Source organism: Stegodyphus dumicola, chromosome X2 (genome assembly GCF_044657685.1).
Source record: "Stegodyphus dumicola isolate Sdum_Otavi_A_Nest chromosome X2, ASM4465768v1".
Taxonomy (NCBI): domain Eukaryota; kingdom Metazoa; phylum Arthropoda; class Arachnida; order Araneae; family Eresidae; genus Stegodyphus; species Stegodyphus dumicola.
In genome coordinates, this window is record NC_140781.1 from 67,387,248 (window position 1) to 67,415,205 (window position 27,958).

The window sequence follows — 27,958 nt, forward strand, 5'->3', positions numbered from 1 at the left end:
GTGCGTGGTATTTTTTACGACATCCATTATTTTACCATTTGGGGCACGAAAAATGACAGAAATGAGTGAATAATTATAATAAATTTGTTAAGAAATAAAATATTAATCTTATTATTGCAAAATACAAATGATATCGCATTCAAATATAAGTAAAAGTTATGTTAGTGAGATGGAAATGCAATGCAAAACTGAATTTGTCGTAAATTTTGCGCATACACATGTGCTGGGAGGTTAAACAAGAGGTATTGCGAATGCAATCCCCCTTTCTCACTCCATTCTTGACTTCAAGTTCTTCTGTAAGGTCACCCTGTAAATGAGTTTATATTTTGCTTTCCTGAACCTTTTCGCGAGAGAATCGGAAGAGAATCGAAGGCAGTCACCGTACAGGCCGGAGGTTTTGCATCGCTAAGCCTAATTTTATAACAAAAATCAGAAAAACAAAAGTTTGGCTTCTAGCATCGTAATTTTTGGTATCATTTTAGATTATTACTTGAGCTCTTATATATGTTAAAATTAGCCCTTAAAACATTTTTTTCTTTATTTTATATGAAAATATACTTAAAAAATTGCTTATTTTCTAAAATAATTTTTGGAAGTGTGTTTCAAATTATTCCAAAGTTTTAATTGATAAAATCCATCAATAAAGTTTAAAATTAATAAAAAGAACACAATAAAGACTATTTAGAGTAAGAAGTAACAAAATTTAAAATGAAAATGAGTGTGGTAAATCTTGAAGCACAGAGAAGTATCACTTTGTAACTCTTAGAAAAAGTATCACTTTTTAACTCTTTAGAAAATGAATCAGTACTCTCATTTGTGTTAGTAAATGGTTCACTAACCATACTAGGGTATTCTTCCTCTGATAAATAGCTCCTTCCCGCCATAATAGATGGAGGTGAGGCTTTCCTAAATAAAAAAAAGAAGGAACAGAAATATATCTGAAGCTAACGCAAAACGTAAAAAAACTCTGCACAGATCGTCCTAAAAGACCGTACATAGTAGAGGGAAAAAATAGAATAAAAAAAGGAATTGGATATAATTGAGATACGAGAATGTTTTCATTAGCACGCAGCGATTTAAAGAGCCCACCTCTGTTTACGCTTTCCCTCTGCCCTGCCACCATCAAACAGCCGATGAGTAAAATGCCAAAGTGAAGCAGAATATATCAAACTCAAGGTCAGGAACCTAAAACTGTGTTCATTTCAAAAGTAATGGACACAGGATGCCATCTAGTAGCCTTCAGAAAAACGTTCCACCTTAAAATGTGTATACGCATCACCCGTCCTTTGAATGTGATTTTTACTGATGCGTATATGGGACGCCCGTCCTGAAAGGGTTAAGAGACTGGGGACAGGGTTCGTACAGTCCTTTCGAGTCCTTAAAAGTCCTTAGATTTTTTCAAATTGATTTTTGGTCCTTAAAACTCCTTAATTTTGTCCAAAATCAGCAGAAGGTCCTTCATTTCACAGGCGGCAGGCAGCGGGAGAAATCGCTAGACACACGACACAGGCGACTGGACGACCGATATCGCGTTTTACCGTGGCCAGAAGACTGCACGGTGGTGGTCTGTTTGCACGACGCCCTGTACGGTGTGTACCTCTAACGCCTGCCCATCGGAGAAGGCGTTCTCTGTGGTGCTGGGAACCCCGGAATTGGAGAGACAATGAATGGGGATGAGTACTCTTTACAGATGAGAGCAGATTCAGTCTGAGTAGCGATTCTCATACTCATCTGGAGAGAGCGGGGAAGCCGCAATCATCCCTCGAACATCATTGAAAGGGACAGGTATGGAGGTGGCGGTGTTCTCGTTTGGGGAGGCATCATACTTGGTAGTCGTACAGACCTTCACATCTTCGACGCAGGTTCAGTCAACGGGACCCGTTATTGTAAGGAGATTCTTCTTCCATATGTGCGTCTTTTTAGAAGCGCTATGAGTCCGCAATTCCTTTTCATGGACGACAATGCACCATGTCATCGCACAGTAGCTGCTGAACAGCTCTTAGAGAGTGAGGATATTGAACATATAGACATATAGATTTGGCCGGCACGATCTCCTGATCTCAATCTCATCGAGCATGTATGGGATTTTCTAGGCAGACGCTTGGCAGCTCGTACCTTACTACCAGTAACGGTTCCGGAGCTTCGATTGGCGCTGCAAGACGAATGGACAGCAATGCCTCAACAACTCATTGACACCCGCATTCTCAGCATGGGCAGACGCTGTGAAACCTGCCTAGCAGTCAGGGGAGATCATATCCCCTATTAAAGACCGGATGTTTCTTGCTGGACACCCATTACAGGGATGTTTCGGCCTTCAGTCGCATTGCGCTCTATGCTACTTTTTCGATAAAGCTTCTTTTTATCCCTCTGATTTCTCTTTTAGTAAGTGTTGCTTACATTACTCATGTCCTTACGGTATTAAATGTGTTAATTTGGAAAGCTTTTGTACAAAGTTATGTTGAAAAAAACCGTCTCTTCCTTAATTTTTGCACACCAGTGTGTGTGTATATATATATATATATATACACACACACACACATATATATATATATATATATACACAGTGTGTGTGTGTGTATATATATATATATATATATATATATGACTGTCCCTTATTGTTTGAGTTGTGATGTAAGCTATGCCCAAGAATGGTAGATCCGAACCTATTTTCCTTCCCTGTCTTGGTATTTGCATCTCCCAGGACTATTTTGATATCATGTTTTAAGCTCGACGAATGCAGTGCATGGAGTTTTTTTTTTTTTAACGCATCCTTCTCCTTCTCACCCTTATCTTTGTTTGGTGAATGTATATTAATTATCCTTTAATTAATGAATATACCTCTCAGTCTAATCCTGCATAACCTGTGAGCCTTGGCCTCAGAATTGACAATAATATTGCTAATCCTGCTATGAAGAATGGAACACATTTCCTGGGATTACAGCTGTAAACTTTAGTGTAATTTCTGTCATCCTCAATTCCTTGTCTAATCCATCTCATTTCTTGAAGTGCTGTCTAGTCAATTTTATAATCAGCCATTAATTTTGTTAAGGCAGAAAGTCCCTTGTTTCTGTAAAATAAACGCAAATTCCAAGTTCCATATTTCAGATCTCCAAAATGCCTTTCAAGTCACTTCTGCGTGGATGGTCCAAAAAATTTTTCCTTCCGATTTCATAATGGTAGGATTTTTATTGGGTGAGGTTGTTAGCATCATGTCCAAAACCCCAACCTGGAGAACCAGTTCCCTGATATAATATCCTCCAGCATACATGGCTATATCCCTGGACAATTAATTTTAATCACTTTTTATGTCATGCATAGTCTATGTTGGGTCTGTTCTTTAACACTGGGTCAGCACATGTGTGAACTTAAACATCTGCAGAGGCTGTTTGCACGTTTTTTAGACAATTTTGCCTTTCTGTAAAGAATATCATCTGCTTGGAATATTTTTTAACCACAAATATATTTTTGAAAGTATAAATTATTGTCTGCTACTTGACAGTTCAGTTTTCATGCAAAATGTCACTTTTAAAGAAGCAATGGATGGAAGGCTACGTTTGTATTCTTTCTGAAGAAAATTATTTGTATCTAGTTATTAAAAAGCGTGAAAGCCATGGTTTTTCGATATCTAAAACTATGATTGGTAGTGTTATCGACAACAGAGGAAAAGAACACCAAACTTTAGTTTCAAGTGGAAAAATTGTTACGAGGGGGGGGGAAAGGTATATTTCAAATGTTTCAAAAGTTAGAACTTTTAATGTTAAAAGAAAACCCACCATGTCAAAAAATGTCAAAAAGAAAATGTCACCATTACAAAATCATTAAAATGCTCGTGTTAACTGTAAATAAAGTGATTAATGCTGATTTGAATCTTAAAAACGTGAAAAAACAAAATGTTCATTGTATTTCTCTACGACTTTTTGCCAAACGCAGAATGCAGTGCAGAATTCTTTATAAGAAACATTTATCCGGACGAAAATGGGAAAATGTTAGAATAGACGAATCTTGGGTGTACTTAAATGACTACAATAAAAAGAAATCCAATTATTATCATCAAGGAGGGAGAAAAAATCTTAAAACATGGTTCAAGGAATCTGAAGAAAATTTTTTTTAAAGGGATTTATGATTGTTGCTGGTTTTTCATATAATGCCAAATTTAAAAAAAAGAGAGCAAAGCAAAATGTTAAGATCAACTTCATGAATTATCAAAAATATGTTTTATACTGAATTTTCAAAGATGAAGCACCCTTGCTTTAAACACAGTGGGATCAAGTGATCAGGAGAATTGCATCAAGACAAAGCAAATCTACTATTTATTTCCTGCGGAAAAATGAAACAAGAAGTGAGTATTAACAGGGTTGCCACGCTACCTGGAAAACCGGAAAAAGTCAGGGAATTCGGAAATTGACCAAAAAATTCAGGGAAAAGTCGGGAATTTAAGTTTTTAGTCAAAATCCAGAAATGTCAGGGAATTTCATACAGCGGTCCTGCCAAAAAAGGCAAGTTTTGCGCCGACGTCGGAAGAGATCACTTTTTTGGCGAATTGTGTATCACGTGAGTGTCATTCGGGCAGCTGGCATAGAGCCAATTTTCGCAGCTCCAATTTGATTATCTTTTAGAAAGGCAAAGCAAGTTTCCCGCAACTTTTGGTTTCCAGTAACCTCGAGAATCGCATGTGCAGTGCATGAACTAAAGAATGTACCTGTTCTCGTATAAAATAAAATGGGTTTAATCCTAGTATACGGTACCATGAAGGTTAGACTAAAAAAAATATTTATTGTAAAGAAGAAAAACCTCTCTGCAACAGACGTGGCTCCGTTCCATCATAGAGAGAAACAGCTGTGCATGCGCGATATATCTGTCGCCAAAGCTCGAAACCGGTGTCGAAGTTTGAAGGTCACGTTATCAAGAGTTCATAAAATGAATATCGTTTAAAAATTTTTTAAACTCTAAAGGAAAAGAAAATATTTTTTGGCGCAAGTAAATTAATTCATGGATTAGTTATTTTGAGGGGGGGAACTACGAAAATCCGTCTTTAAAATTATTGCGAAAAATCCAAGTTTTGGATTTTTCGCAATAATTTAAAGACGGATTTTCGTAGTTTTCTTTTTTGTCAAAGAACCAGAGTCGTAGCTAGGGTTTTCAGCACCCAGGGACAGCTGAAGATTTCGCGCCCCCTACTGCTTGCCAAGGATGGAAAAGATTTAATTCTAAAATATCGTAACATCAGATTGGCGCCCCTCGGATTCTGCGCCCGGGGACAGATGCCCCCCTCTAGCTACGCCCCTGCAAAGAATGTTTCTTCTTAACACGTGTTTCTCAATTTCCTGTACACATCGCATAGAGGGAAATTCTGGCCGCCAGGTTCCGTCGCCAAATCCCTTGGCAAATTTTCCCTCCGCTTTTTAGCCATGCAATAGCATTTACGTGTATGGAACCTTTTCTTCTTTACATAGACGTTCTTTGGTTAGAATAATCTCCAAGTATGGTACAGCGGGATTTGGCGACATGATGATGAGCAGTAAATGGGTCATTTTGTTCTTGGCGACAATTTTCAAAATCGTGCGAAGGCCGTACCTTATACTAGGATTTTACCAAAAAATCTTTTTCATTTCTTTTCTTTTCTTTTCTTTTTAATAAATACCTTGTCATTTTGCAGTAAAATAAAAAAATAGTAATCAGTCATCTAGGCTAACCATGTAATATAACTATATTCGCTAAAATATCGTTGATTATTCTAATTCAATTTTTAAGTAACTATCTTTATTTTTATGTTATTCATATCATTTAATGTTGCTTCTTCCCTCTAAATTTATTTATCATTAGTAAATAATATTTCCAAATTTCAGGAAATTTTCTCTAGCATAATCCTGAAATTGATTCTAGCAGTATGATGACATCACGAAATTTAATGCACATATTTTTTCCTTGTGTATGCTGCGAAATAAATATAAAATACCTTAGTAAAAAAATATCATTAAATAGATTTCTTTCTTTCATTTAGCTGCAGAATGTCTGCAAAAAAAGCTTTATTTTATTCCGGATTGGGCAGATTCTAATCTCAATCTTCAGTGGAGAAAACAACTCCTATTATAATTATATTTGTGTTTTCAAGTGTTAAGGTGCCTTTTAAGAAGACACCTCACACAAATTAAATTTACCTAAAATCTAACCTAACTTTTAGCATTGCATTGTGATTTATAAGAACCAGATTAGCCTCATGTTGAGCTGGTGATGATCATGAGTAATAATTAAATAAAATGTACAATTGTTATCCAATGTATATATCTTAAATTTTATTAAGTTTCTTAAGTGGAAAAGTAAACAAAGTTATCAAATAAAGTGTACCAAGAATAATTAAGAATAAATGTCCTCTGGGATTTATTGAATAATTAAGTGAATTTGCTACACAGTAGAAGTAATACCATAATTAATTTACCTCTTAGCACAGCCAACATACATTACGCGGATAGACTGGAATTTTCTTGAAACATACCTGGAAAACCTGGAAAAGTCAGGGAATTTCATTACTCCTGTATTAAGGCCCACAGCCATCAGTCATATCCCTACTAAATATCTTCATCTGTCACCAATGTATTTTTGCGCTTTCGGACTTTAAAAAAAAGGTTGTCCAAACGTCGATCTACAACTTCTTTAAACTTGCTGATCAAAAGCAATGGGATAAAATACCTCTTCCAATACTGCAAAAGGCTTTATTATCTTGAAAATTATGGTGTATAAAGGTAGTGAAGAATAAGAGTTATCAAACAGAACATTTAAAGCATGACTATTTTAAGTAAAATATTTTTGTAATTACAAATTTGTTAAAGAATGTGCAGCCTCTGTATTCTGCTTTATCTTGTAGATTCATCTTACATTTTCCTAATGTTTTATGTCTACAATATCTTGTTCCAGTAATTCAGGTATTCTATTAATTATTTGTGTTGTTAATCTTCTTAATGTTTTGCATTTAATTTTTGCTTTATCTAAAGCTTTCTTAGTATTCTCTTCGAGAGCATTTCTCATATTTTTCATCGGGAAAAAGTAATGGAAAAGATTAAAATTTTCAAACTTATCACTGAAATTGTTGTACTTAACCATGTAATCAAAAACTGAAATGAATCACATTACTCATGCAAGCATAGACTACTAACTATTAAACACATTTTCCAATCACCCAGCTGTATTAGATGAATATGGTTGGAAAGGTTTAAGTTTTGCTCAGACATGAAGCTTGTGTTCTTAGAGACAAAGATAAGGTGAAGGAAGCTGCATATCTGATGTTTTTATGGAAGAAAATTTTGCATCCAAACAATAACATCATCCTCATCATTTTCCATTTATGCTTTCTTCTTCATACACCCTTCTGTGTCCAGGTACTATTAAATTTTGCTTTAATCTATTTTGTCTGTGTAATCTTGTGTTTAAACTAATCTAAACTCCGCGGCCAAAGCAGCCCTTAGAAAGCCATGGCGGGCAGTGCCCTGATATCTGTTCTGTAGACTGTTGGCCCTGGGTTGCATGAGCATTTTGCCTGAACAAGTGGTCAGTTAATATTGTATTTACCTTTTTATATTTAATAATTTGGGGGGGTTGGGTTGTGAACTTGTGCACAAACCACTGTTGTAAAGTTTAAATGAGCAATCATCTGTGGTCTATAAACAAATTAATCTATTTTACATTAATTTCTGTGGGGAAAATTGTTTCAGGTTTTGAACATTTTCGTTTATGAACAGTCTTTAAGCTGGATTTAAGTGTGTGCACTAAATTTTCACTGTATTTTTTTAATTTGATTTGAGGTTGAGTAAATCGCATCATCTCACACATGTGTTTATAAATATGTAAAACTGATGTATTAATAAATGCTGTAAATCAGAATACTCTCAAGGTTGTTAACACATTGACTGTAACTATCGCTTTTGTAGTTGCAGTTGATATGTTAACCCTATATAATGAAAAGAAGTATTAATTTTAAAAGAAATTTATAAAAATGTAATGATTCATTTTTCAAATTATTTTCTTCGTTGTTTTAAATTTTTTTTTTATTCATAATATATAGCTATATCTATCGATTTTAGGCAATGATGTTAACTTTATGTATTAAAATTTTGAACATATATTTATTTAAATGTAATGCATACTTTTAATTTCTTTTAAGGTTTTAGCTGTTGGAATTTCCAATCCATACAGATTAAGGCCGTTTGTTGGTGTCAGAATGCCATTGAATAGCAGCTATTCTCCTATAATTTATATGCATAATCCTCATAGTTCTACATTGCAGGTATCAGCATATGTTTTAATATATGAATTGGTATATGTTCATAGAGTGGAGATGTTTAAATTTACTCATATTTTTCCCTTCTTTGTCAAATTTTATGTTGATGAAATTTACTGTACTTAAAATATTCCCAGTAATACATTTCACACTTGGAGTGTCTTAAAAAAAAATTCTTTTTAAATCACAGTGATTTTCAATATCACATGGCCCATGAAGTCCGGAGGTTTTCCGTAAATGAATTTTAATTCGTAAACGTCCTTAATTTTGAATATTTGATATTATTGTCTGCTTTGTATGACTGCTATTCTGAGAGTGAATAAGTATTTGGAAAGATGGAATTCATACATCCCATAACATAGCATCGCAGATTAAGATTCGTAAGTAACAAGGAATGTTCGGCATCTCTGGATTAAATTCTTGCAGTGCAGAGTTAGTTGTTTTTCGAACCTTTCAAGACAAGTGTTATTAAAAAGAATGCTGTGTGTTTGCATTAGGAAGGAAAAGAAGAAAGAGGTAAAGAGTATGTTAGACTTAGATATTGACCTTATAGCTATACTTCAACATGATTTTGAATAAAGTGTGATAAACCTCTGACTTCCGAGAAGGTCAAAGCATGATTTTGATAAAGGTTTCATAAACTTTATGAAAATCATGCTTCCCCATTATTATCAGTGAACTGAAAAATGCCTCAAGTATGGACAAAAATTAGGAATAGGGCATTTAAAAAAGGGGGATATTTTCTGAAACTATTTGCCAGCATTAGAATAAAATAAATCTGGGAAGGGCCACTGATTTGCACAGTCAGTTTTAACTTTTCAAGCTTCAGGGTCACTAGAAACAGAACATATCTGCCAACTTTTATGAATATTTCATAATTTTTGTAAAAATTGTTCTGATTTTACAATCATATATTTTTTTAAATAATTTTTCAGTATAAAAGCCCCCAAAATATCTCAGCTGGATGTTTTATTGCCAAATTTTTATTTAATTCATGTCCTTTTGGCAGATATGCAGGTTGTTGATTGCATTCATTCCTCTTTATTACATGAGGAAATCATGCTTTTTCCTTTTTTGGAGCATGAACTCTTTTGGTGAGCGTCAGTAAATTCAATGACTTAAAAACATTTTAATGATTTTGACATCTATTTTACTGCATAATTTTTTATTTGGAAGTTTTTGAATTTTATAATGACTTTTTCACGAACGTCATAATCACTTGTTAAATTATCATTAAACTGATAATAATGTTTTAAAATTGAATATAAGTTTTTTATTTTTTGTGATATTCCAAAGTGTGTTTACCATCCATTTTGACAACTTATGAATGGGTTGAGTCCGTGAAATAAGTGATTTAAAATAAATGTTGTGAAGCATAGTTTCTAAAGCACTTTATGCAGAAACAAGCCAAAAAAAAGGGGGAAAGAAAGCTGCTGTAATTTTTTTTAATTAATTTAGTTGAAATAATTTAATATTTTTTCTGGTAAGAGTTTTCTTCAATATTATTATTTCAAAATATTCAGCTGTGTGTCAGTTTCACTCTGGGCCTTTTTTCTAATTAAAACAAAATTCTTATGTTTTACTGTTACAAAGTTTGTGGGTATGGCAGTAGGTGTGTTGTTGAGGCAGTTTTTCTCTTGGACTTGTATCTTGAAAGGTTCTTGCAAAATTTGAAATCAAACCCATAATTACTGGCTATAAATCTGAGAAAAGGAAAAATGTATTATCATGGTGTTAATGAAAAGTAGACTTGTTTTACATGATTGTTATGAATTTCTGTTATTGTTTCAAGAAAATACAATTAAGCTAAAATGTTTTAAATGTGTTAAGACAAAGGGAATAGGCATAATATACATAAACTTGTAGGACTAGTTTTAAAGGCTTAGAACCATCTTCTTCAACTGCAGAAGTGAAAATAACAAAGAAGCCTGTGCTGAAGCAATAACAATGAAAGGAAGGAAGTTGAGCTGCTTGTGCTATCTCTTCATCAAAAGGGAAAACAAGTATGAAGTAATTTCCTTAAAAGCTGAAGGTAAAGATGGATTAAAATTGGGGTCATTAGCTAGGAACTGACAGATTTTTATGCATGTGAAACACCTTTAGAAAATCTAATTCACTAATGGGAGTTTTTTTTAATACATTCATAGAAAAATGGAAACTATAATTTTCTGACCAACAGAGGATTTATGTATTTCTTTTTTCCCTAATGTACGCCTCATGTTCCTTAGCATGAAATTTTAAGGCTCTCTTTGTTTAACTTGAGTAAATTAAATTACATTGGCAAGGAAACATGTAAATACCCCAAGAGCTCATATCCAGAATAAGATTTTTTTCAAGTATCTAATTGCAAATTTCATTGATAGGAGAAAAAAACAACCCAAAAGTTGAATTTCTGCATAATTCTCTGTAAAATTAACTAAATAAAAAACCCTGGGGTATATACAAAGTACAATACCAGTGCAATTTAATTTACTTTAGTAGAAGTTGGTGACCCTTAAAATTTTCCACTAACAAGGATAGAGCTTATGATAACAAAGCAGTAACGTGTAAATACTCTGTTACCAAAAAGTTGGTCAGAAAATCACATTTTCCGTTTTTCTGCAACTAAAACACCTTCCGTTTGCAAATTAGATTTCCTAGAGGGATTTCCCATTCATAAATATCTTTCAGTTCTAGTTAGCATTCCCAACTCCAATCCATCTTTACTCTCAGCTTTTAAGGAAATTATTTTATAGTTGCTTTCTTTTTTCATCAGTAGCTTGACTTTGTCATTGTTATCTCCTGAGCATAGGCTTCTCTTTCATCATTCATACTTCTACAGCTGAAGAAGGTTGTATATTTAAACCTAAAAAACTGTACCTGCAGATTTATGAATCTTATGCTGATTATTATTGCCATACCATCTCCCATAATGCTTAGTCCATGTGTTATTTTAATACAAGCGAAAGTTATTTGAATTTTCTACTTTAATTTCAGGAGTATTTTTCTTTCCTTCCTTTTCAAGCTTTTCACTGCACAGGCTGCGAAAATTTAAAAAGTGATTTTAATCTTGTCACATAGGCAAACATCTGTAAATGTGAACTGCTCTATTAATACTGATATTGAAAATTGATAATTTAAAAGTTTCAGACTAAATATTTTCAGGGCAACATATATCATTACAGGAATCTAGAGTTATTGTGAATATTATTAAAGAAATAAGATTAATAACTTCTGCGAGTTCTAAATAAATGCAATTTTTAGAAAAAACAAGAATGATTGATTAAATCTCCAGATTGAAAGATGAAAAGAAATTTTATTGAAGTAGAAATTGATTACATAAAGAAAATGATTTTTCAAGGGTTTATTATTGAAGATAATAACAATTTATCAAATGAACCTAAATAAGGTGTTAAAGAGAAGAAAATGGATATAAATTGTAGAGACATTAGGTTATTTTGAAGCAGGAAATATGAAAAATGAGCAGTGCCCTCACTGGGACTCAAACCTGGAGATCTTGAATACGCATCGATTATGCTCAGTTACACCATGAAGGCATGCTAAGAAAGTGGGAGAAATACTTATATTCGCCCCCTTTTAAAGGGTGACTGGTGTTTAGGAGACGCAATCGCCAAATCCTGGTGGTAAAGAACCATCATTCAGTTCGGGTGTCACTGTAGAGACGTTAGGTTATTTCGAAGCAGGAAAGATGAAAAATGAGGAATGCCCTCACCTGGATCTCCCGAATATGCTTAGTTACACCATGAAGGCATGCGAAGAAGGTGGGGGTAAATACCTTATAAAATTAGCTAAAATATTTGGAGAAATTTCAAATTGAAAAGCGACTTAAATATTTTTTGTTTTTATTGTATAGCTGCTCTAATATCTTCACAAAGTAATAATTGTAGTGGATTGCATATGTAATTATCTGGTGCTTTAAACTATACAAATTCCTTAAACTGTGAGTTTAATGCTTCTTTTTTAATTAATATTTTTAACAACTAAATAATTTTTGATATATTTCTCATATAAAATCAATTACTTCATAACTTTAAGAGAATTGGTTTTATTCTGCAATTGGTTTCATAGTTATGTTAAATGTTAGATTATGTTTAATAATAAAGCATCCTGCATATGCTTTTTTATTCCTAGAATTAAAAATACAAGAGTGAACTAGGTTGCACAGAGACAATTGCCTTATTGAATTCAATTCACATTTGCTTAATAAGCCTTTTTACTTTTAAATTGGTGGTTCTTAGAAAGTCCTGAAAATTTCAATTTTCTGTGCAGGAATATGTACAAACCATGTCATGTTACTGGTATCCTGCATATCTGAAATTTGTATTGAGGACTATTGTATTACTTTAAGTGTAATCGCTCAGTTCATTTTCATAACCCAATTTGAATAGCAAGTTAATACACTTTAAGTTAATAAAAATGAGTATAAATACAAGTAAAAAAATTATCTTGATTTTAGCAAATAGTGTTTTAAATTGAAAATTAGTGCTGAATAGTAAATTCTGATAATAGTTTTGAAATATGTCGTTTTAACTGAAGTTTCTCGCCGCCACAAATATTGTCTGCGCAAACAGTTTGCATTGGTGTATTTAATCATATTTCGTCAAACGATTTTTTGCATTTGAGAGACTTGCTGTAAAACACCCTGTTGTGAAATTTGTAAAAAATGTCATCATTAAGTACAAAGTGTTTGAAATGGAACTATCATGCTACCAGATTAGAACTATCATTTACTTCCAGTTCTGTTGCGAAACGTCAGCCATAGAATGTCACCAAAACATGTCTACAGCTTTAGATATTAAAGTTGTGTCATTTGACACTGTGAAAGTTTGGCTCAAAAACAAAAATTATAACATTCAAGAAGCAGAGCGCTGTGGCTGGCCTACTGATGTTGATAAGGCCCGCCTGCAAGAACTTGTGGACGAAGATCAGTGTATAACCACTCAAGAGCTTGTTAAGGAATTAGACATAAATGCCATGTCCATTAACTGCACTATGCATTGCATAAACTCAACGTACAAGTTCAGTCGCTGGGTGCCACATGAGCTGAAGCAGATAAGGACACACGTGTTTGGGCCTGCAGTAATCTGCTTGATTATCACTGCAGAGACAAAATTTTGGGCTGAATCATCTTTTATGATGAAAAGTAGATATACTTAAACAACACAGGCCGAAAAGGGGGTTGGTCTGCGCCTGGTGAGCTCCCCGACAGCGTTGCAAAATGCAATTTGACTAACAAAAAGATTATGTTTCTTATCTGATGGGATTGCTGTTGTATTATCCACAAAGAGTATCTGGAAAAAGGTAAAACCCTTTACAGTAAGGTGTTCAGTGAGATGCTAGTCCGTATTGGCACTGCTATCAAAGGAAAACGTCAAACTGAATTCCGGCATTAAAAGGTAATGCTCCATCAAGATAATGCAAGACCACATGTGTCTGTGTTCACCGACTGGACTCTGAACGGACTCAATTGGGATCTTTTGCCACGCTCACCTTATAGCCTTGACATTGCTTCTTCATACTTGTACCTTTTTTTTACACCTGCAGCTACATCTTGCTGGTGCTATCTTCCATTCTATTTAGGATGTCTGAAATGAGGTTGCTCTGTTTTTGGACTCATAGCCACCAAGTTTCTGTGCCAAAGGCTTTGGAAAACTACCTAAACATTGGCAGAAAATCACAAATTTGGGTCGGACTGCCCATACTAAAGTTACTGCTTTCAGGTTGTTTATTTTCTAGCTTCATTAAGAACATTTTTTGGCAGAAAACTTTTCGTTACATTCAGATATTTCAGATCCAACCTCCAAGGAAGAGGTTTATAGTATTTATTCATAAAAGCATAACTTTTTGTATGAATATTTTGGCAACATTCATAATTTTATTCATTTCAAAAGATTGAGTTAATGTATCTGGCATCAGTAGAGAATGTTATGATTTTGGAGAATGTGGTAGTTCTTGCTATGATAAATCTTCTTTAATAAAGTTATTTTATGCATTAATTTTGAATGTTTCATTTTGAAGTACATGTCGTTTGAAAATATAACTTTTAGAAATTTACCAATAAAGGAAAAGATTTATCTTAAAATTTGATTCTGTGTTGTTGTGTTCTCTAGTTTCCATTCGCCTGAAAAGCAACATATATTTTAAATATCTGGTGTTATGCAAGAAACATATTTTTTATTTTCTTCAGATGCTAAAAAGAATAATTTCTGAATTAGAACAGAAACTATGTATTAGCATAAAAAAAGAATGCATTAAGATGTGAGTATATTGCTTATTAAATGTGTTCACTTTTATGCTGTATTATTAATGCATGTTGTAAACTGTTTATTCATCTATGTACATACCATACTTCTTTAGTTCCAATATATCACATAAGTTTCGCCCCTAATTTCAGCATCACTATTGGGGGTGGGTTGGGGAGCCTGACTGTAAGAAAAATATAAAAGTGTTGAATAGTATGTAAGTTATTTTTATGTGAACAGAATTTGATTTTCCAATCAGAAGCTATACTATTCAATACTTTATCCTAAACTAGTAGCAGAATCTGTTTTTTCTTGGCCATCATTATCTTACTCAATGTCAAAATCTAATTCAAACTTAATATCTAATCCATCTGAGCCATCCATGTCTTAATTATTTGATAACATAACATCTCCTGAGTTAGAGGCTGTAATCCAGCATTTTTGAATGAATAAAATGCATAAAACCATGTGCTATGTCCTGGACGATTTGGGAAAAAAATTAATCCCATGTTGCCCTTCACTTTTATAAGTGTTTTATTTTTAGAATGGTTGTGAAGGGTGCCATCTTAGAATCTGAAAAAATTCATTGCTTTTATATGTGCTAATTTTTAGGTTGAACTACATTTTGTTTATTTTTGTTATGTTATACTGTATATACAAAGTTATTACAGTAATTATGGCATTTGTGTTTTGTATCTCTTTTGTACGTATGTGCTTAACATATTTTATAAAATGTATGTATTAGTTGACAGAAATGTACTCAAGTGGAGGAGATCTGCATTTAGAGTTACCTGATGGTGAAAGTGAAGCTCCTAAGTCTCTCTGGGTAATTTTATTTTCCTTTGTATTTCATTGTGTTATGTGTATTTAATTAATTTTAATGTCAAGTTTACCGAAATTCTTCATTGTAGAAATTTTTCAGGAACACAAAAGATTAAATAGAAGTGTCCATTCACCTAAGCCTCGCATTTTGTACAATTGCTTTTTTCTTTCATAAAGTTTAGGAAAAATACTAAGCACATTTTATCTCATTATTAATCATTTGAATAAATGCATGATTATATATTTGAATCATGCTTGCAAAATATAATTTTATACATTTTGCAAATATAATAATTAGGACCCAATAATATCCATTAAGCACAACTTTTTCACCATACCGATTAAAGGCTAATATTTCTGTGGATTTATAACAGAATGCGATTGATATCCTACTGAATTTAATGCTTTGGATGCAATTTCTTGTGAAAGAACATGTTTTAATGCTATATTATTTATGCTGTGCATTAATAGTTTTATTGGAAGAATTCTAGCTTTTAACGAAACTGTTCCTATAGCTTTAAGTTACAAGGTAATTAAAAAAAGATCTTGCTCTTTTTTGTCTCATTTGATAAAGCGATCTCAGAAAATAAAATGAATCGGAGAGAAAGTAAAATGTCTGGCATGCCAGCAGAAGATGTGTAAACATTGCCACCAGGTATGTTAGTGTAACCATTGACCTGCACTAATATGGGCTCGTTACACATACACAGCAGTAACCTGATCCAGCATTGAAGAGAAATTGAAGCATCGGAGTAATTCATTCGCAGTTGTTTGTTGTACAATTAAGTTAGGCCTGTCAATAATCGCATCAAATTGTGAAATATGTCAGATATTTTTGGAGATGCATGTAACCAGTTGCACCACCAACCATTAGTTCTAGAAGTTTAAATAGGGAAACCTGAGCCTGTATGATGAATCTCAGAATGGGCAGCCTCATTTATTGAATGATGAGGCCCTGGAGGCAGCCATAGAGGAGAACAGCAGTCAGATGTGTTCATGGTAAACTTTGTGAACTCTTCCAAGTTTTCGAAGAAACAGTCTGACTGCACTTAAATTACATAGAAAAGGCGTACTGGTTGAACAAGTGGTTATTCCATACATTATTAGCAGCTAACAAGGGACATCAGATGAGAATTTTTACTATTGCTGGCTTGGAATTGCAACATCCCCCATATGTGGTCAAATGCTTACGAGTGACGAAAAGTGAGTCTGGTGTCACACTGGTTGTGACAGACATTGGTTGTTGGAAGCCAGCATTAGCTAATCGCAAAGGTCTGCTTTAGCTCTGCAGTACTGCAAGACCTCACGTGGCAAGAATGACTAGGGAAACCGTTCAATGATTTGGTTGGAAGACACTGTGCCATCCACCAGATTGCAGATTTAGCCCCTGCAGATTTACATCATACTTGCTGGCTTAACCAGCTCCATTCCCTGGACCACCATAAACAATCAAATTCTTTGACAATGAGGAAGACTTCCTGCATGCATTCATGGACCTTTTTGCATGTAACACCGAAAGTTTTTTCATCAGGGCATTGTGCAGCTAGCTGTAAGAACATTGCCAAAAGGTGCTGAATGGTACTGGAGATGTAATGGCAAATACTATGTAATGATCATGATCTGCAACAACTTCTGTGGTTACTTTGTAGTATAATTTATTTGTGGATGTATTTAAATGCAATACAAGTAGCCATGAAGTTAGATACTAATATTTACTAAGTTTTGTTAAACAATGAACATTAACTGAAAGTGCAGAGTGTAAGCAACTGCACAGGTGACTGTAACTCTTAAAAGGTGTAACATTAGTTCAGATTCAGTTAGCATATAACATGCTGCTGTATACCTTGGATCACTTCTAGCAGTTGGAGCGATTAACCGTGTAAGGCTATCTGGGGCAATTCCAAGTATGTGTGCCCCTTCCTCCTAGTGAACTGTATACAGGGCATTCGAAGAAAAAGTGATTTTATATCTGTAAATGTTGATCTGAAATGTGTGACAGAATTATACACTCAGCTGAATAACTGTAATATTTGTATAGCCTTGCAATTTCTAAATATTTTTTTAGTTAAATAGGGGATGGGAAATGTTCAATATTTAAAATATGTAATGAGATATGTTGGCTAAATCATGAGATATGTTTTTGCTATCTTTGAGATTTTTGTTTTCTTTCCTGTGACTAGTAACACAGTTTCTAAAGTCGAATTTTTTTTTTTTTTTTTTTTTTTACTTTACTAAGTAGATATCAAATAAAATGCATACTATTTACTTTAACCTAAAAACTTCTTAATTTTTGTTTTAAAAGATATGATTATTGTTTATTACAGGAAATTCCACCATATGAGACAAAGCCTGTTATTAAAGCAAATTTTATAGCTAGAATTGAAAAAAATCATACTGCATTTATTCGTATTCGAACAAATAGTTCTGGACAAGACTATTTATTGCTTCCTGTTGAAGTGGATGTCACTTCAGGTATTTTTGAACATTTCACCTCTATCATTTTGTATATTTAATTTTTAATAAATTTATTAACATCTTTTAAAGCTACAAAAAATAGACAAATATGCTGTATTCTTCCAAAGTCAGCTTTATACATAAAATTAACCTAGTATATTTGAAGGTGTTTTTTAAGAACAAGGAAAGAACAAATGATAAATTATAGTAATAGAAATTTTGACTGCATGCATGAGACAGATATGCTATTCAGAAGGGCATTTTAAAGAGATTGCCCTGTATTCAGATCAGTACAATATTGTTTAGAGAAAAGTTTAACCAAATAGATATGCAAATGAATGTAAACAAAATGCAGCTTGATACTTGCAACATATTTGCTTTTTTAATTTAAAAATGTGAGTAGTTCTTTTTAGTGTATAACTAATAATAGTTACATTGTTTCAATGGAATCATTCATATAGCTCCTGGTATTTATTCGCCAACTGAGGTGCTTGATTTTGGTGTGCTTAGAAGTCATGATGAGCCAAAAGTTTTAACTTTATCATTACTCAATTCAGGGCAAAAACATGTTCATATTGTGGTACGTAAAGAAAATCTTAGTTTTTCAGAAACTCTTGATTGTATTTCAAATTGATTTATTATATCGTTCTTTTGAGATCTTTCTGGTTTTGAGTAAATTTTACTTTTCAACTGTATTTCCATGTAGAACGTTATTGCCACTCCAGTAAATGAAGCAGTAGATGTAAAATTTATACCTGTTAAAGTACCACCAGATACTGTTTTCAGTACTCAAGTAGCTACTGTTACTTTTACTCGTAAGTACTTCTTTTGTGTTTTAGCAATTATAATAATCCAAATATGTATTTATTATGTTATAAAAATAAGCTGTGAAATATTCATTATTTTAAATGAAATATCAATTTTTTAAATAAAAAAATTTCATTCAGGATTTTAAAAATATATTTTGAATCTTTGTATGAAAGTAAATTCATTGTAATAGTGTTCAAAATGTAATATTTATTCTGTCTAAAAAGAGAAAGTTGTAAGTCTAATGTAAAAACTCAGACAGCTTAGTGTGTTTTAAACAGGCATTTGTTCTTTTAAAATAATTTTTAAATATGCTTGTAATGAATTTTAATTTTTCTTTATTCATTACCAGGAAAGTGTTTTAACTGTATCAGTAAGATTCAATAAAAATTTCAATGAAGTCTTGTCCTGTAATATTATATTAGAAGGTTCTGTATATTGTGATTAACTTGGCTTAAATTTACTTTTTAGCTGCAAGAGCTCTGCACCCTAAGCAGTGCTGCGGTAAAATAGTCATAAAATCAAAAAATAATCAGTATAAGCTACAAATACCATATCAAGTTAATTTAATACGAGGGTAAGTTTTTTTTTTTTTTTTTTTAACTTAAAAAAGATATGTCTTAAAATTTTAATGCTTAAGTAAAAGTAAAATAAAACTCTCTTTAAGAAGAAACTCCTTAACAGAGTTTGTGATTTAATATTTATAAAATTTATTAAACATTTTTATTCTGCTAGGTAATGTTCAGCAGTGAGTTTTATTAGGTGTTCTTGATGTTAACTGAGTTAATAGCTGCTTTATAATTTGTTGAAAATATTGTTATTCTATATTTTAAAAATTATTGTCTCACTGCATAAAAGAATACTTTATAAAGTCCTTTAAATTTAAAATATTTCCTAAATGTGGTAATTTTTTTCCTCTTTTTATCAGTTTTATAATTTTTAAGTATTTGCAATAAAGGAATGCTATTATTCAGCTCCTTTTAATTTAGTGAAAATATCCTTTTTGTTGGTTTCAGATTATATGCATAAATATTTATGTTTCCTCTTAGTTAATTGGAGCTATCTTTTTTCTTCTTTTTCCAGGTTCCTCGATTACAATAAAAATTGCACAAGATTTTATGTTGGTGTACAGAATAGCAGTAATGTACGACAGTTAAACATCACAAATAATTTTAATGTTGTGTTAATTATATATAGTATATCATTGCCAGATGAAGCTAAATCTCATTTTTCAGTAAGAATATTGTACATTTTATAAATGTTTTTATATTGTGTAAATTTTTAAATAGAACGTCTGCTTAAAAACAGTTTAAAATGTAATATTTTTAATGTTAATTACCATGTTTAAAGTGGTGTTTATAGATGCTCAAATAATGCTCTATTCTATATTGTATTTAAAATAGTCATCAGTGCATTGAATATTGTACAAAATATAAAATGCAGTTACAGCAAAAATTATTTTTTCAGACGCTTTTGGTTGACAGCATTAAATGTGCATTGTAATAAAAATTCCCTTCTACATCTTCAAAATTTTGTATGTCTCACATGCTTTCTGGTCATTCTTCATCTCCCTTTCATTCAAAGCTTTTTTTTCCTGACAGTTATTGAATTGTGATTCTAAAGGAATTGATGAAATTTGTGTATTATTATAAACTTGCTGCAGGAGTGTTATTCATTTAGGAAGATTGGGTGAAGTAGCTTCCGATTTTAGAAAAAGCCCTTTAGTTTGTTGTAAATATATGGAAATCATACGTGGCTGCAGGCTTCAAAGAAGGACCTGGGAAACTACCTGGCAAGCCAGGAAAAATCTAGGAATTCGAAAATTGAGCAAAAAAGTCAAGGACTTTAAATATTTTAGCCCAAATCTGGAGAAATCAGGGAATTTCATACAACAATCCCTAAAGAAGTATTTTTGCACTGGCGCTTGAAGTGGATCACTTTCTTGGTAAATGATGTATCGAGTGTCATTTTGTCAGCTGTCGTAAAGCCAAATTTGCAGCTCCAAACAGATTGCCTTTTGGAAAAGCTGAGGAAGTTTCCAGCATCTTTGGTTTCTTGTAACCTGTAAAATCCAGAAAGTGTGATTCACATGTTTTTGTGAAAAATGAGAAATCTGTTCATGTTGAAAAAAAAATTCTGTCTCTTTGTTTATAGAGCTTGTTTTTCTGTTGTCATTTTAAATTAAAAACCCTGGTAAGTGAAAATTCGTGATCTTTTGCACATTATTGAATAATTTTTAGATTATTAAATATTTTTTTTAAACGTATGTTTACTTAACATTCTATAGTATTTGCTTCTTAAAATGGCAAGAATTTATGCAATGCATTTTTAAAGTTAAAAGAAATCTATTGATGCTTTTTTAATCATATTATTGTGCATTATTTAAAAAAAATCAAATTGAACTGTTATGCTTTTCAACATCATTAGCAGCTATATTATGATTATTAAACTTTGAAATTATGCAAGATGTGTAATTTTTTATTTTATTTTTTACTTTTTGTATTTTTTATTTTATTTATTTATTTTCAAATTTAATTAATTATTTTTTAAAATGCCAAAATATTTTTTGTTCTGAACTTGATTTTTCATTGTTTGAGTTCTTCATTCAAAATTTTATTTTTAAGTAATAAACAGTGGCAGAACTCATGTCCAAATTCAGAAACAAATGCAGTAAATGTAATAATGTTTGTCCCCCCGTCCTTTGTTTGTTATTTATAGTAAAAGTAAGTAATCAATCCTTCCCCTTGAAACTTTTGATTATCTCTAATAAATTTTTATGTGAGAAAAGGATGGCGAGGTTACTGCATAGTAAATGAATAAATTCCGCCATTCCAGATAAATCAAAAGTGTGGTTTAAAAAATGATTATTCAGAAGTAAGAGTGGAAAGACACTTGTTAACTATGCTGCAATATGACTTGAACTTTCTAATAAGGGCTTGATTAATAATTATTATTTCTGAAGAACTTTGGAGTGTTGTAAAATTAGTTCTAATTTTATCACATGACAGTGCTGCAGTAGAAAGTGGTTCCTGAGTTAATAATGATATGCTGGTTGAAAATCTTTTGAAAGTTCTTTAATAGCGATGTGAACTGTTTATGATGACATAAAAGTAACTAGAGGTGTGATAAATATTAAGATAACTCCTCATATGATATACAAAATCTGCTAATGGCACATATCATCAAGCACCCAAAACTGCCCAAAAGGTCTGTTCTTATTAGTTAGCAAATGATTGACAAATATACTGTTACACCATTCCTATACAAAACAAAATCTTTTATACCTTTTTTTTTTTTAATAAATGCCTTATTTCTCATTTTGCAGTAATAGTAATAAAATAATAAGTTGTCTAGGCTAACCATTTAATATATGTATATTTGCCAAAATATTCTTTATTATTATAACCCAGCTTTTAATCTTTTTCATTTTTTCATTACATAACTTTATTTAAATGTTATTCATATCATTTGATGTGGCTTCTTCCTTCTAAATTTATTTATTATTAACAGTACTTTCAGGCAGTTGTCTCTGCCATACTCGCAAAACTACTTCTATCAGTATAATGATGTAGTCTCGCTAAATTTAGCACACACGCTTTTTTTTACTTACTTATACCGCTAAATTAATATAAAATACTTCAGTTTATTTAAAAATACTTTTAGATAGATTTCTTTCTTCCCTTTAGCTGTAAAATGTCTGCAAAAAAGACATTTTTAATCGAAATTGGGCACATTCTAATTTCAGTCGTCAGTGGGGTCCACGCTTGCAACATTTTGAAGGAGCTCCTAACATGGCAAGATGCTCATTTTGCAAAAAAAAAAAAAAAAAAAAAGATATATCATGCTTAGTAACATGGGAAGGAAAGTAACCACAAGGCACTTAAACAATGTAAAGCATAAGAAATATTTCTATGAAGATGAACTTAAAAAATTTTTTTAAAATTTTCTTTACAGAAAAAAGTTGTTCTGAAGCACAACAATCTCTACCACCAGTTGCTGAATAATCAAATTAAAACTCTTTCCTAAATAAGCACAGTGTTAGCTGTAGAATTACTGTGGTTTATGAAAGTTGTTTGTTTACATTTTTTATGTGTTTGATACTGCCCTTCTGTTCCAGAAAATGTCTGATGACAGCAATAAAGCTATGACCAGAGATATACAAAAATGTCATGTTTAGTGTCATTTGGTTTAGCTCCATACTTCAATATGATTCTCATTTCTGATCTTAAGAACACTTAATTCTAATATTCAGTGAAGCTTTAAATAGAATTTTCCAGAAAGGTCAAATAGACCTTTTTGTTAGATTTTCTGACAGTTTGAGAAATGGAGTGAGGACAAGGTGCCTCACATCGGTTTTTTTTTTTTTTTTTTTTTTTTGTGGCATGCTACTGCTAATGACACTTTGAAAAGTTTTTTAGGGACCCTGATAACTAGTTAAAAAGAAATTTCTCAAAATATCAATCCTGAATTCCTCAGAGGTTTGGGAAAAAAAAATGTAGCAAATAATGATGACTGTTATATAGATACTGGGTCCTGTGGGTTGCATTGTTGTTCAGGGTGCCTTTAGAGCTGGGCATAGAGCTAGTGACTGGAATTCAAGTGCATTGTTTAAAGACATGCATAGAGTGTTTAAAGACAATCCTGCTAGGCAAGCAGATTATATTGCCATCACTAACTGTACAACTTTTCCGTGACAATATTGTGAAAACATACTTGTTGCTGAGAGAGCTATTGGTATTTTCCTCATGTGAAAAAATATATAGAATGATCCAAACTGTCAAAGATTGTTTCAGTCGAAAGACTGAGAACAGCTATTAAAGATAAGCTTCTTTTTTCAAAAATATTTTTTTTTACCTCTTGCAGGCATTATACTTCCATTTCTAAAACCATTTTAGACAGATTATCGTACGTACCCCTTTCTGTGTAAAGCTTTCCATAGTATGCTGGATCAGCTTCTCTCAAAATTTGTCCTAAGAGATTTACTGCGAGAGGCAAAAGCTCCTGAAAAATTGATAAAAATAAATATTCTGGATCAAACCATTTCTTGTAATGTTAAAGATATAGATATGGGTATTGTTGCCATTGTGAGTTTAACTTAAAGTGGAGTGTCTGATCTAAAGAAAAGAGAAATCAGAACTCAATGCAGAACCTTTATGATTAAGCTTGCTTCAAAAATAATGGAAAGAAGACCACTTAAATATAGCAAGGTCAAATGCATTTTTTCAATAGATTCAGTGCTCGTTATCTCTAATAAATTTTTATGTGAGAAAAGGATGGCGAGGTTACTGCATAGTAAATGAATAAATTCCGCCATTCCAGATAAATCAAAAGTGTGGTTTAAAAAATGATTATTCAGAAGTAAGGGTGGAAAGACACTTGTTAACTATGCTGCAATATGACTTGAACTTTCTAATAAGGGCTTGATTAATAATTATTATTTCTGAAGAACTTTGGAGTGTTGTAAAATTAGTTCTAATTTTATCGCATGACAGTGCTGCAGTAGAAAGTGGTTCCTGAGTTAATAATGATATGCTGGTTGAAAATCTTTTGAAAGTTCTTTAATAGCGATGTGAACTGTTTATGATGCCATAAAAGTAACTAGAGGTGTGATAAATATTAAGATAACTCCTCATATGATATACAAAATCTGCTAATGGCACATATCATCAAGCACCCAAAACTGCCCAAAAGGTCTGTTCTTATTAGTTAGCAAATGATTGACAAATATACTGTTACATTTTAAAATAAAAATATAGGGATGTTCTTTCCCCAGGCTTCCTTTACTGATGTCTTTTTATCATAACAATATTGATATTTCATTGTGCAATTTCAAAATTACAACTGCTACACAGGATACATTCTTCAGTGGTTGCACATGCTTTCTTAGCATATCTAGTTTTCCCAGCTTAGGTTGACTGCTAGTATAGTTTTACACCAAAGCCAGATTTGGAATAAAAATTCATGATAAAGTTTTAAAAACAAATAACTACAAATGTTGCATACATAATCTGTGCTGAGTAAGAGAAAATGTTCATTTCTGTATTTGATGGGGAACATCAACTAAAGGAATTTTAGAAGAGATAAATAGGTGCGTAGCTCGTAAGAGTATGTACAAAAAACTGCATAAGAGTATGTAAAAGAAATTCAAACTAAGTGAAATTCACTTGCCTTAAAAAGGGAACATTCAGCTTTTGTTTGTTAATGAGAAATACAAAGAACATTGAATGAAGCCTTTTTAATTTATGAATTCACATACTTTGTAATTAAATAATTAAAAAAAAATCGTCTTGTTTTTTTAGGAACAAAAAAGTTTGTGCACTTTTCCCTTCTTTTTAAAAAGATAGAAGAGCTTTTCCTTTTTTAAAAAATTTCATTTGGAAAATGTTCTGCGTATTAAGTTATTTCAACAGATATGGATTATTTCATTAAACTTTAAGCGTTATCACATTAGCTGTTTGTTGCCGGAACAAAACGTTTGCAGCAACATTTCTGAGAAACGGCCTTTGGCAGAATAGGGTTACCATCTTCACTTGGCAAACAGGCTGAAAGCCAAACAAGAATCAGTTATCACTCAGATTGGCGAAAGTGACGTTTCCTTTCAAGTGACATTCGCTTCTTCGTGTTGTTTTGTATCGCTCACACGCTTTTCGTTTTAAACTTTATTGTTAGTAATGGAAGATAATAGAAAGGTGATTGCTATCAAGTTAATCACTTTGATCTCCACTCTGGCACTTCATGTAACAGATAAACACACTTCTGGTTATAGCAATCAATTACATCAGTAATAGCCAAATTCTGTATACACTAAGATTAGTTTAAAAACATGTGCTGGATAAGTCTATTTATCATACATCGCTTATGTGTATTTTCTGTTGTCTGCATTTCAATGAAAATTTGATGGCTCACTGGAAAATTTGTGACCTGGCGAAAGCATTTTCTGACTAACTTTATGGCTCATAATTACTGTTCTGTCCTGTCCATTCAAATGACAAAAATCTATATGGCTGATATTTACCTCCTCACAGCCAGCAGATACTATTCAACAAAATGAAGATCAAATAAAGCATATGAATACATGAGCAATCAAACATGTGCAAGTTGTTTACTGTGCCATAGGACACTCGGTAATATACCTAAAACACATTAATTATACCAACTGTAGAAATTAGATGTTCACATCATGAGTTTGTTTTATGGTTTGGTTTATTGCGATTACAGCAAAGCACACTAGGGCTATCTGCCTAAGGGAAGGGATGCCTTCGTGGAGCACTTTCTAAGGGAAACTGGCTCGTATACACGTTACACATGGGGGAAACCACAAAAGCTTCCATGCAGCCAGCCCGTTCACGGGATTCGAACCTCGGCCCGAACTACCAGTGTTCAGCAACTTTACCGCTCGGCCACTGGTGGGCTCAGTTGGTTTTATGTGATTACCGCAAAGTCTCGAGGGTTAACAACAGGAGGGATCCCTTTCTAGAAGATTTTTTAAAACTGGCTCGTATACCAGTTACAAATGGGGCAAACCAAGGAAACGTCATGTAGCCAGCCCGTTCGTGGCATTCTAACCTGAGACAGAACTACCAGTGTTCAACGACGCTTTGACCACTAGTACGCCCGTGCACTTAATTGGAAAGTGCAATTCATTATGTAAACAGACATGAAGGTGATAATCAGTTGTGCGCTGTTTTAAGTAATCAAATGTTATAAATGCACAGCTGTTATATTTCTTATTATTTATTAGTCATGTTTTTATTACGTAGATCATACGTATGATATAATTATGAATTAACCCAATAACAAAATGTGTACACTCTTTAGTACTCAAATACTCATCAATTACTTTTCAACTGATTATATTACATACCCATAATAATTTGCAAAGAACTGATAACTATAGTTGCTGCCAATTACATAATCATTATCTAAATTAAAAGTAACTTCAAATAAACTTCTTGGCAATGTTCATTTTTGTATTCATACATACATATATATACACATCTAATAAGTCATATATTTACATACAGATAGAGAGATGTGATGTTTTTGAAGTTGTTAATATATATTTATTAGTATTAATGTAATGAATAAGATTTATATTAATGAATGTATATACAAATGTTTTTCATCATGCATAATAATAAATCCATAAATTTCCAATGTTTCAATATGTAGCATTTACAATAAAAGTATAGTTTCTAATGTATTTATAATCCAAAAAGTATTTCATTAATAACATGAAAATAATAGACAAATTTAATGAGTATTCTCATTATTACATAAGCTATGCTTTTCTTTTTTATGCATCTTTTATGCTGTTTAAAATGTGTCACTGATTATGCAGTTAACAATTTAAAAGATAAGTAATTAGGAGAAAAGCCGCGCATATACAAACGGATTTTTAAAAATTATTCAACTTAAATTTAAGAAATAAAATTCTATTATATAACAGTGTTATAATACACGATCAGCGCGAAATACGACAAATTTGGCAAACTTTTGGCTACGAAAAATTTGTAAACAAATCCGAACTGCAAGAACGTCGTAAAATACTGTCAACTCTGAAATTTCCACGATTATATATTTAATGAATATATACACATTTAAAAAAAATGACTCAGGCAGTTGTATTACAACAAAACAGCAATAATTAAATCGGCATCTATTTCCACTGTCCATCACTTCACAGTGAGAGCCATCGCCATATTGAAAGTTACCCATGATTCTTCAGAAGCTGACCTTTCCTCTGATTGGTTGAACGTTCGAGGAACACGTCTCCAGCCAGAACATTTTGGGAAAAGTTTTAAAATGTTGCTCGTAGCTGGGACACGTTCCTCCTAGCTAGACGAAACATTTCTCGGAAGCCTGCCGCTTAAAGCCGTGCTACTAGAATCTCGTTTCTCGGAATTGTCCCGGGTAAGCGCGTGCGTCTATAGATGTGATAACAGCATTACGTATTATTCATAGGAATTTTTTTTTTAAAAAAATGACTCTTTTTTCTATCCAAGTGAACAAAATAAGTCATAAATAAGGTAAATTTAGCATTTGGGATTTTTTTGACAAATGGTTTTTCAAGCCAAAGGCAGGGACACATGTTCCAGCCATAGTTAATGGTAGGATACATATGTCCCACACATAGCAATCGACTTACCATAAGCACACCTATTATTCTGGAAAATTTTATTATGCGAAATAGATTTTACATTGTATGGGACAGGGTAAAGCATTCTTTACATAACCCAACATTACACTTCGGGCAACTCATATTTGTCCTTTTCTGTGTGTTCATTTGTGTACAACGAAATGGCATCTTGATTTTCCAGCTATTGGAAGATGATCCCTAACATTCAGGAGATCCTAAGTA

General features: G+C 32.5%; 1 protein-coding gene across 1 annotated transcript in view; it reads left to right on the plus strand.

Annotated features, from left to right (window-relative positions):
• The window catches only part of Tmem131 (Transmembrane protein 131), a 322,751-nt gene that overhangs the window by 89,239 nt on the left and 205,554 nt on the right, over positions 1-27,958 (plus strand). Inside the window, exons 7-13 of the mRNA XM_085808921.1 lie at positions 8,156-8,278; positions 15,260-15,340; positions 17,661-17,808; positions 18,252-18,370; positions 18,497-18,605; positions 19,069-19,174; positions 19,681-19,831. Of these exons, the coding sequence (XP_085665047.1) occupies positions 8,156-8,278; positions 15,260-15,340; positions 17,661-17,808; positions 18,252-18,370; positions 18,497-18,605; positions 19,069-19,174; positions 19,681-19,831 (837 nt within the window). The remainder of the gene's footprint in view (positions 1-8,155; positions 8,279-15,259; positions 15,341-17,660; positions 17,809-18,251; positions 18,371-18,496; positions 18,606-19,068; positions 19,175-19,680; positions 19,832-27,958) is intronic.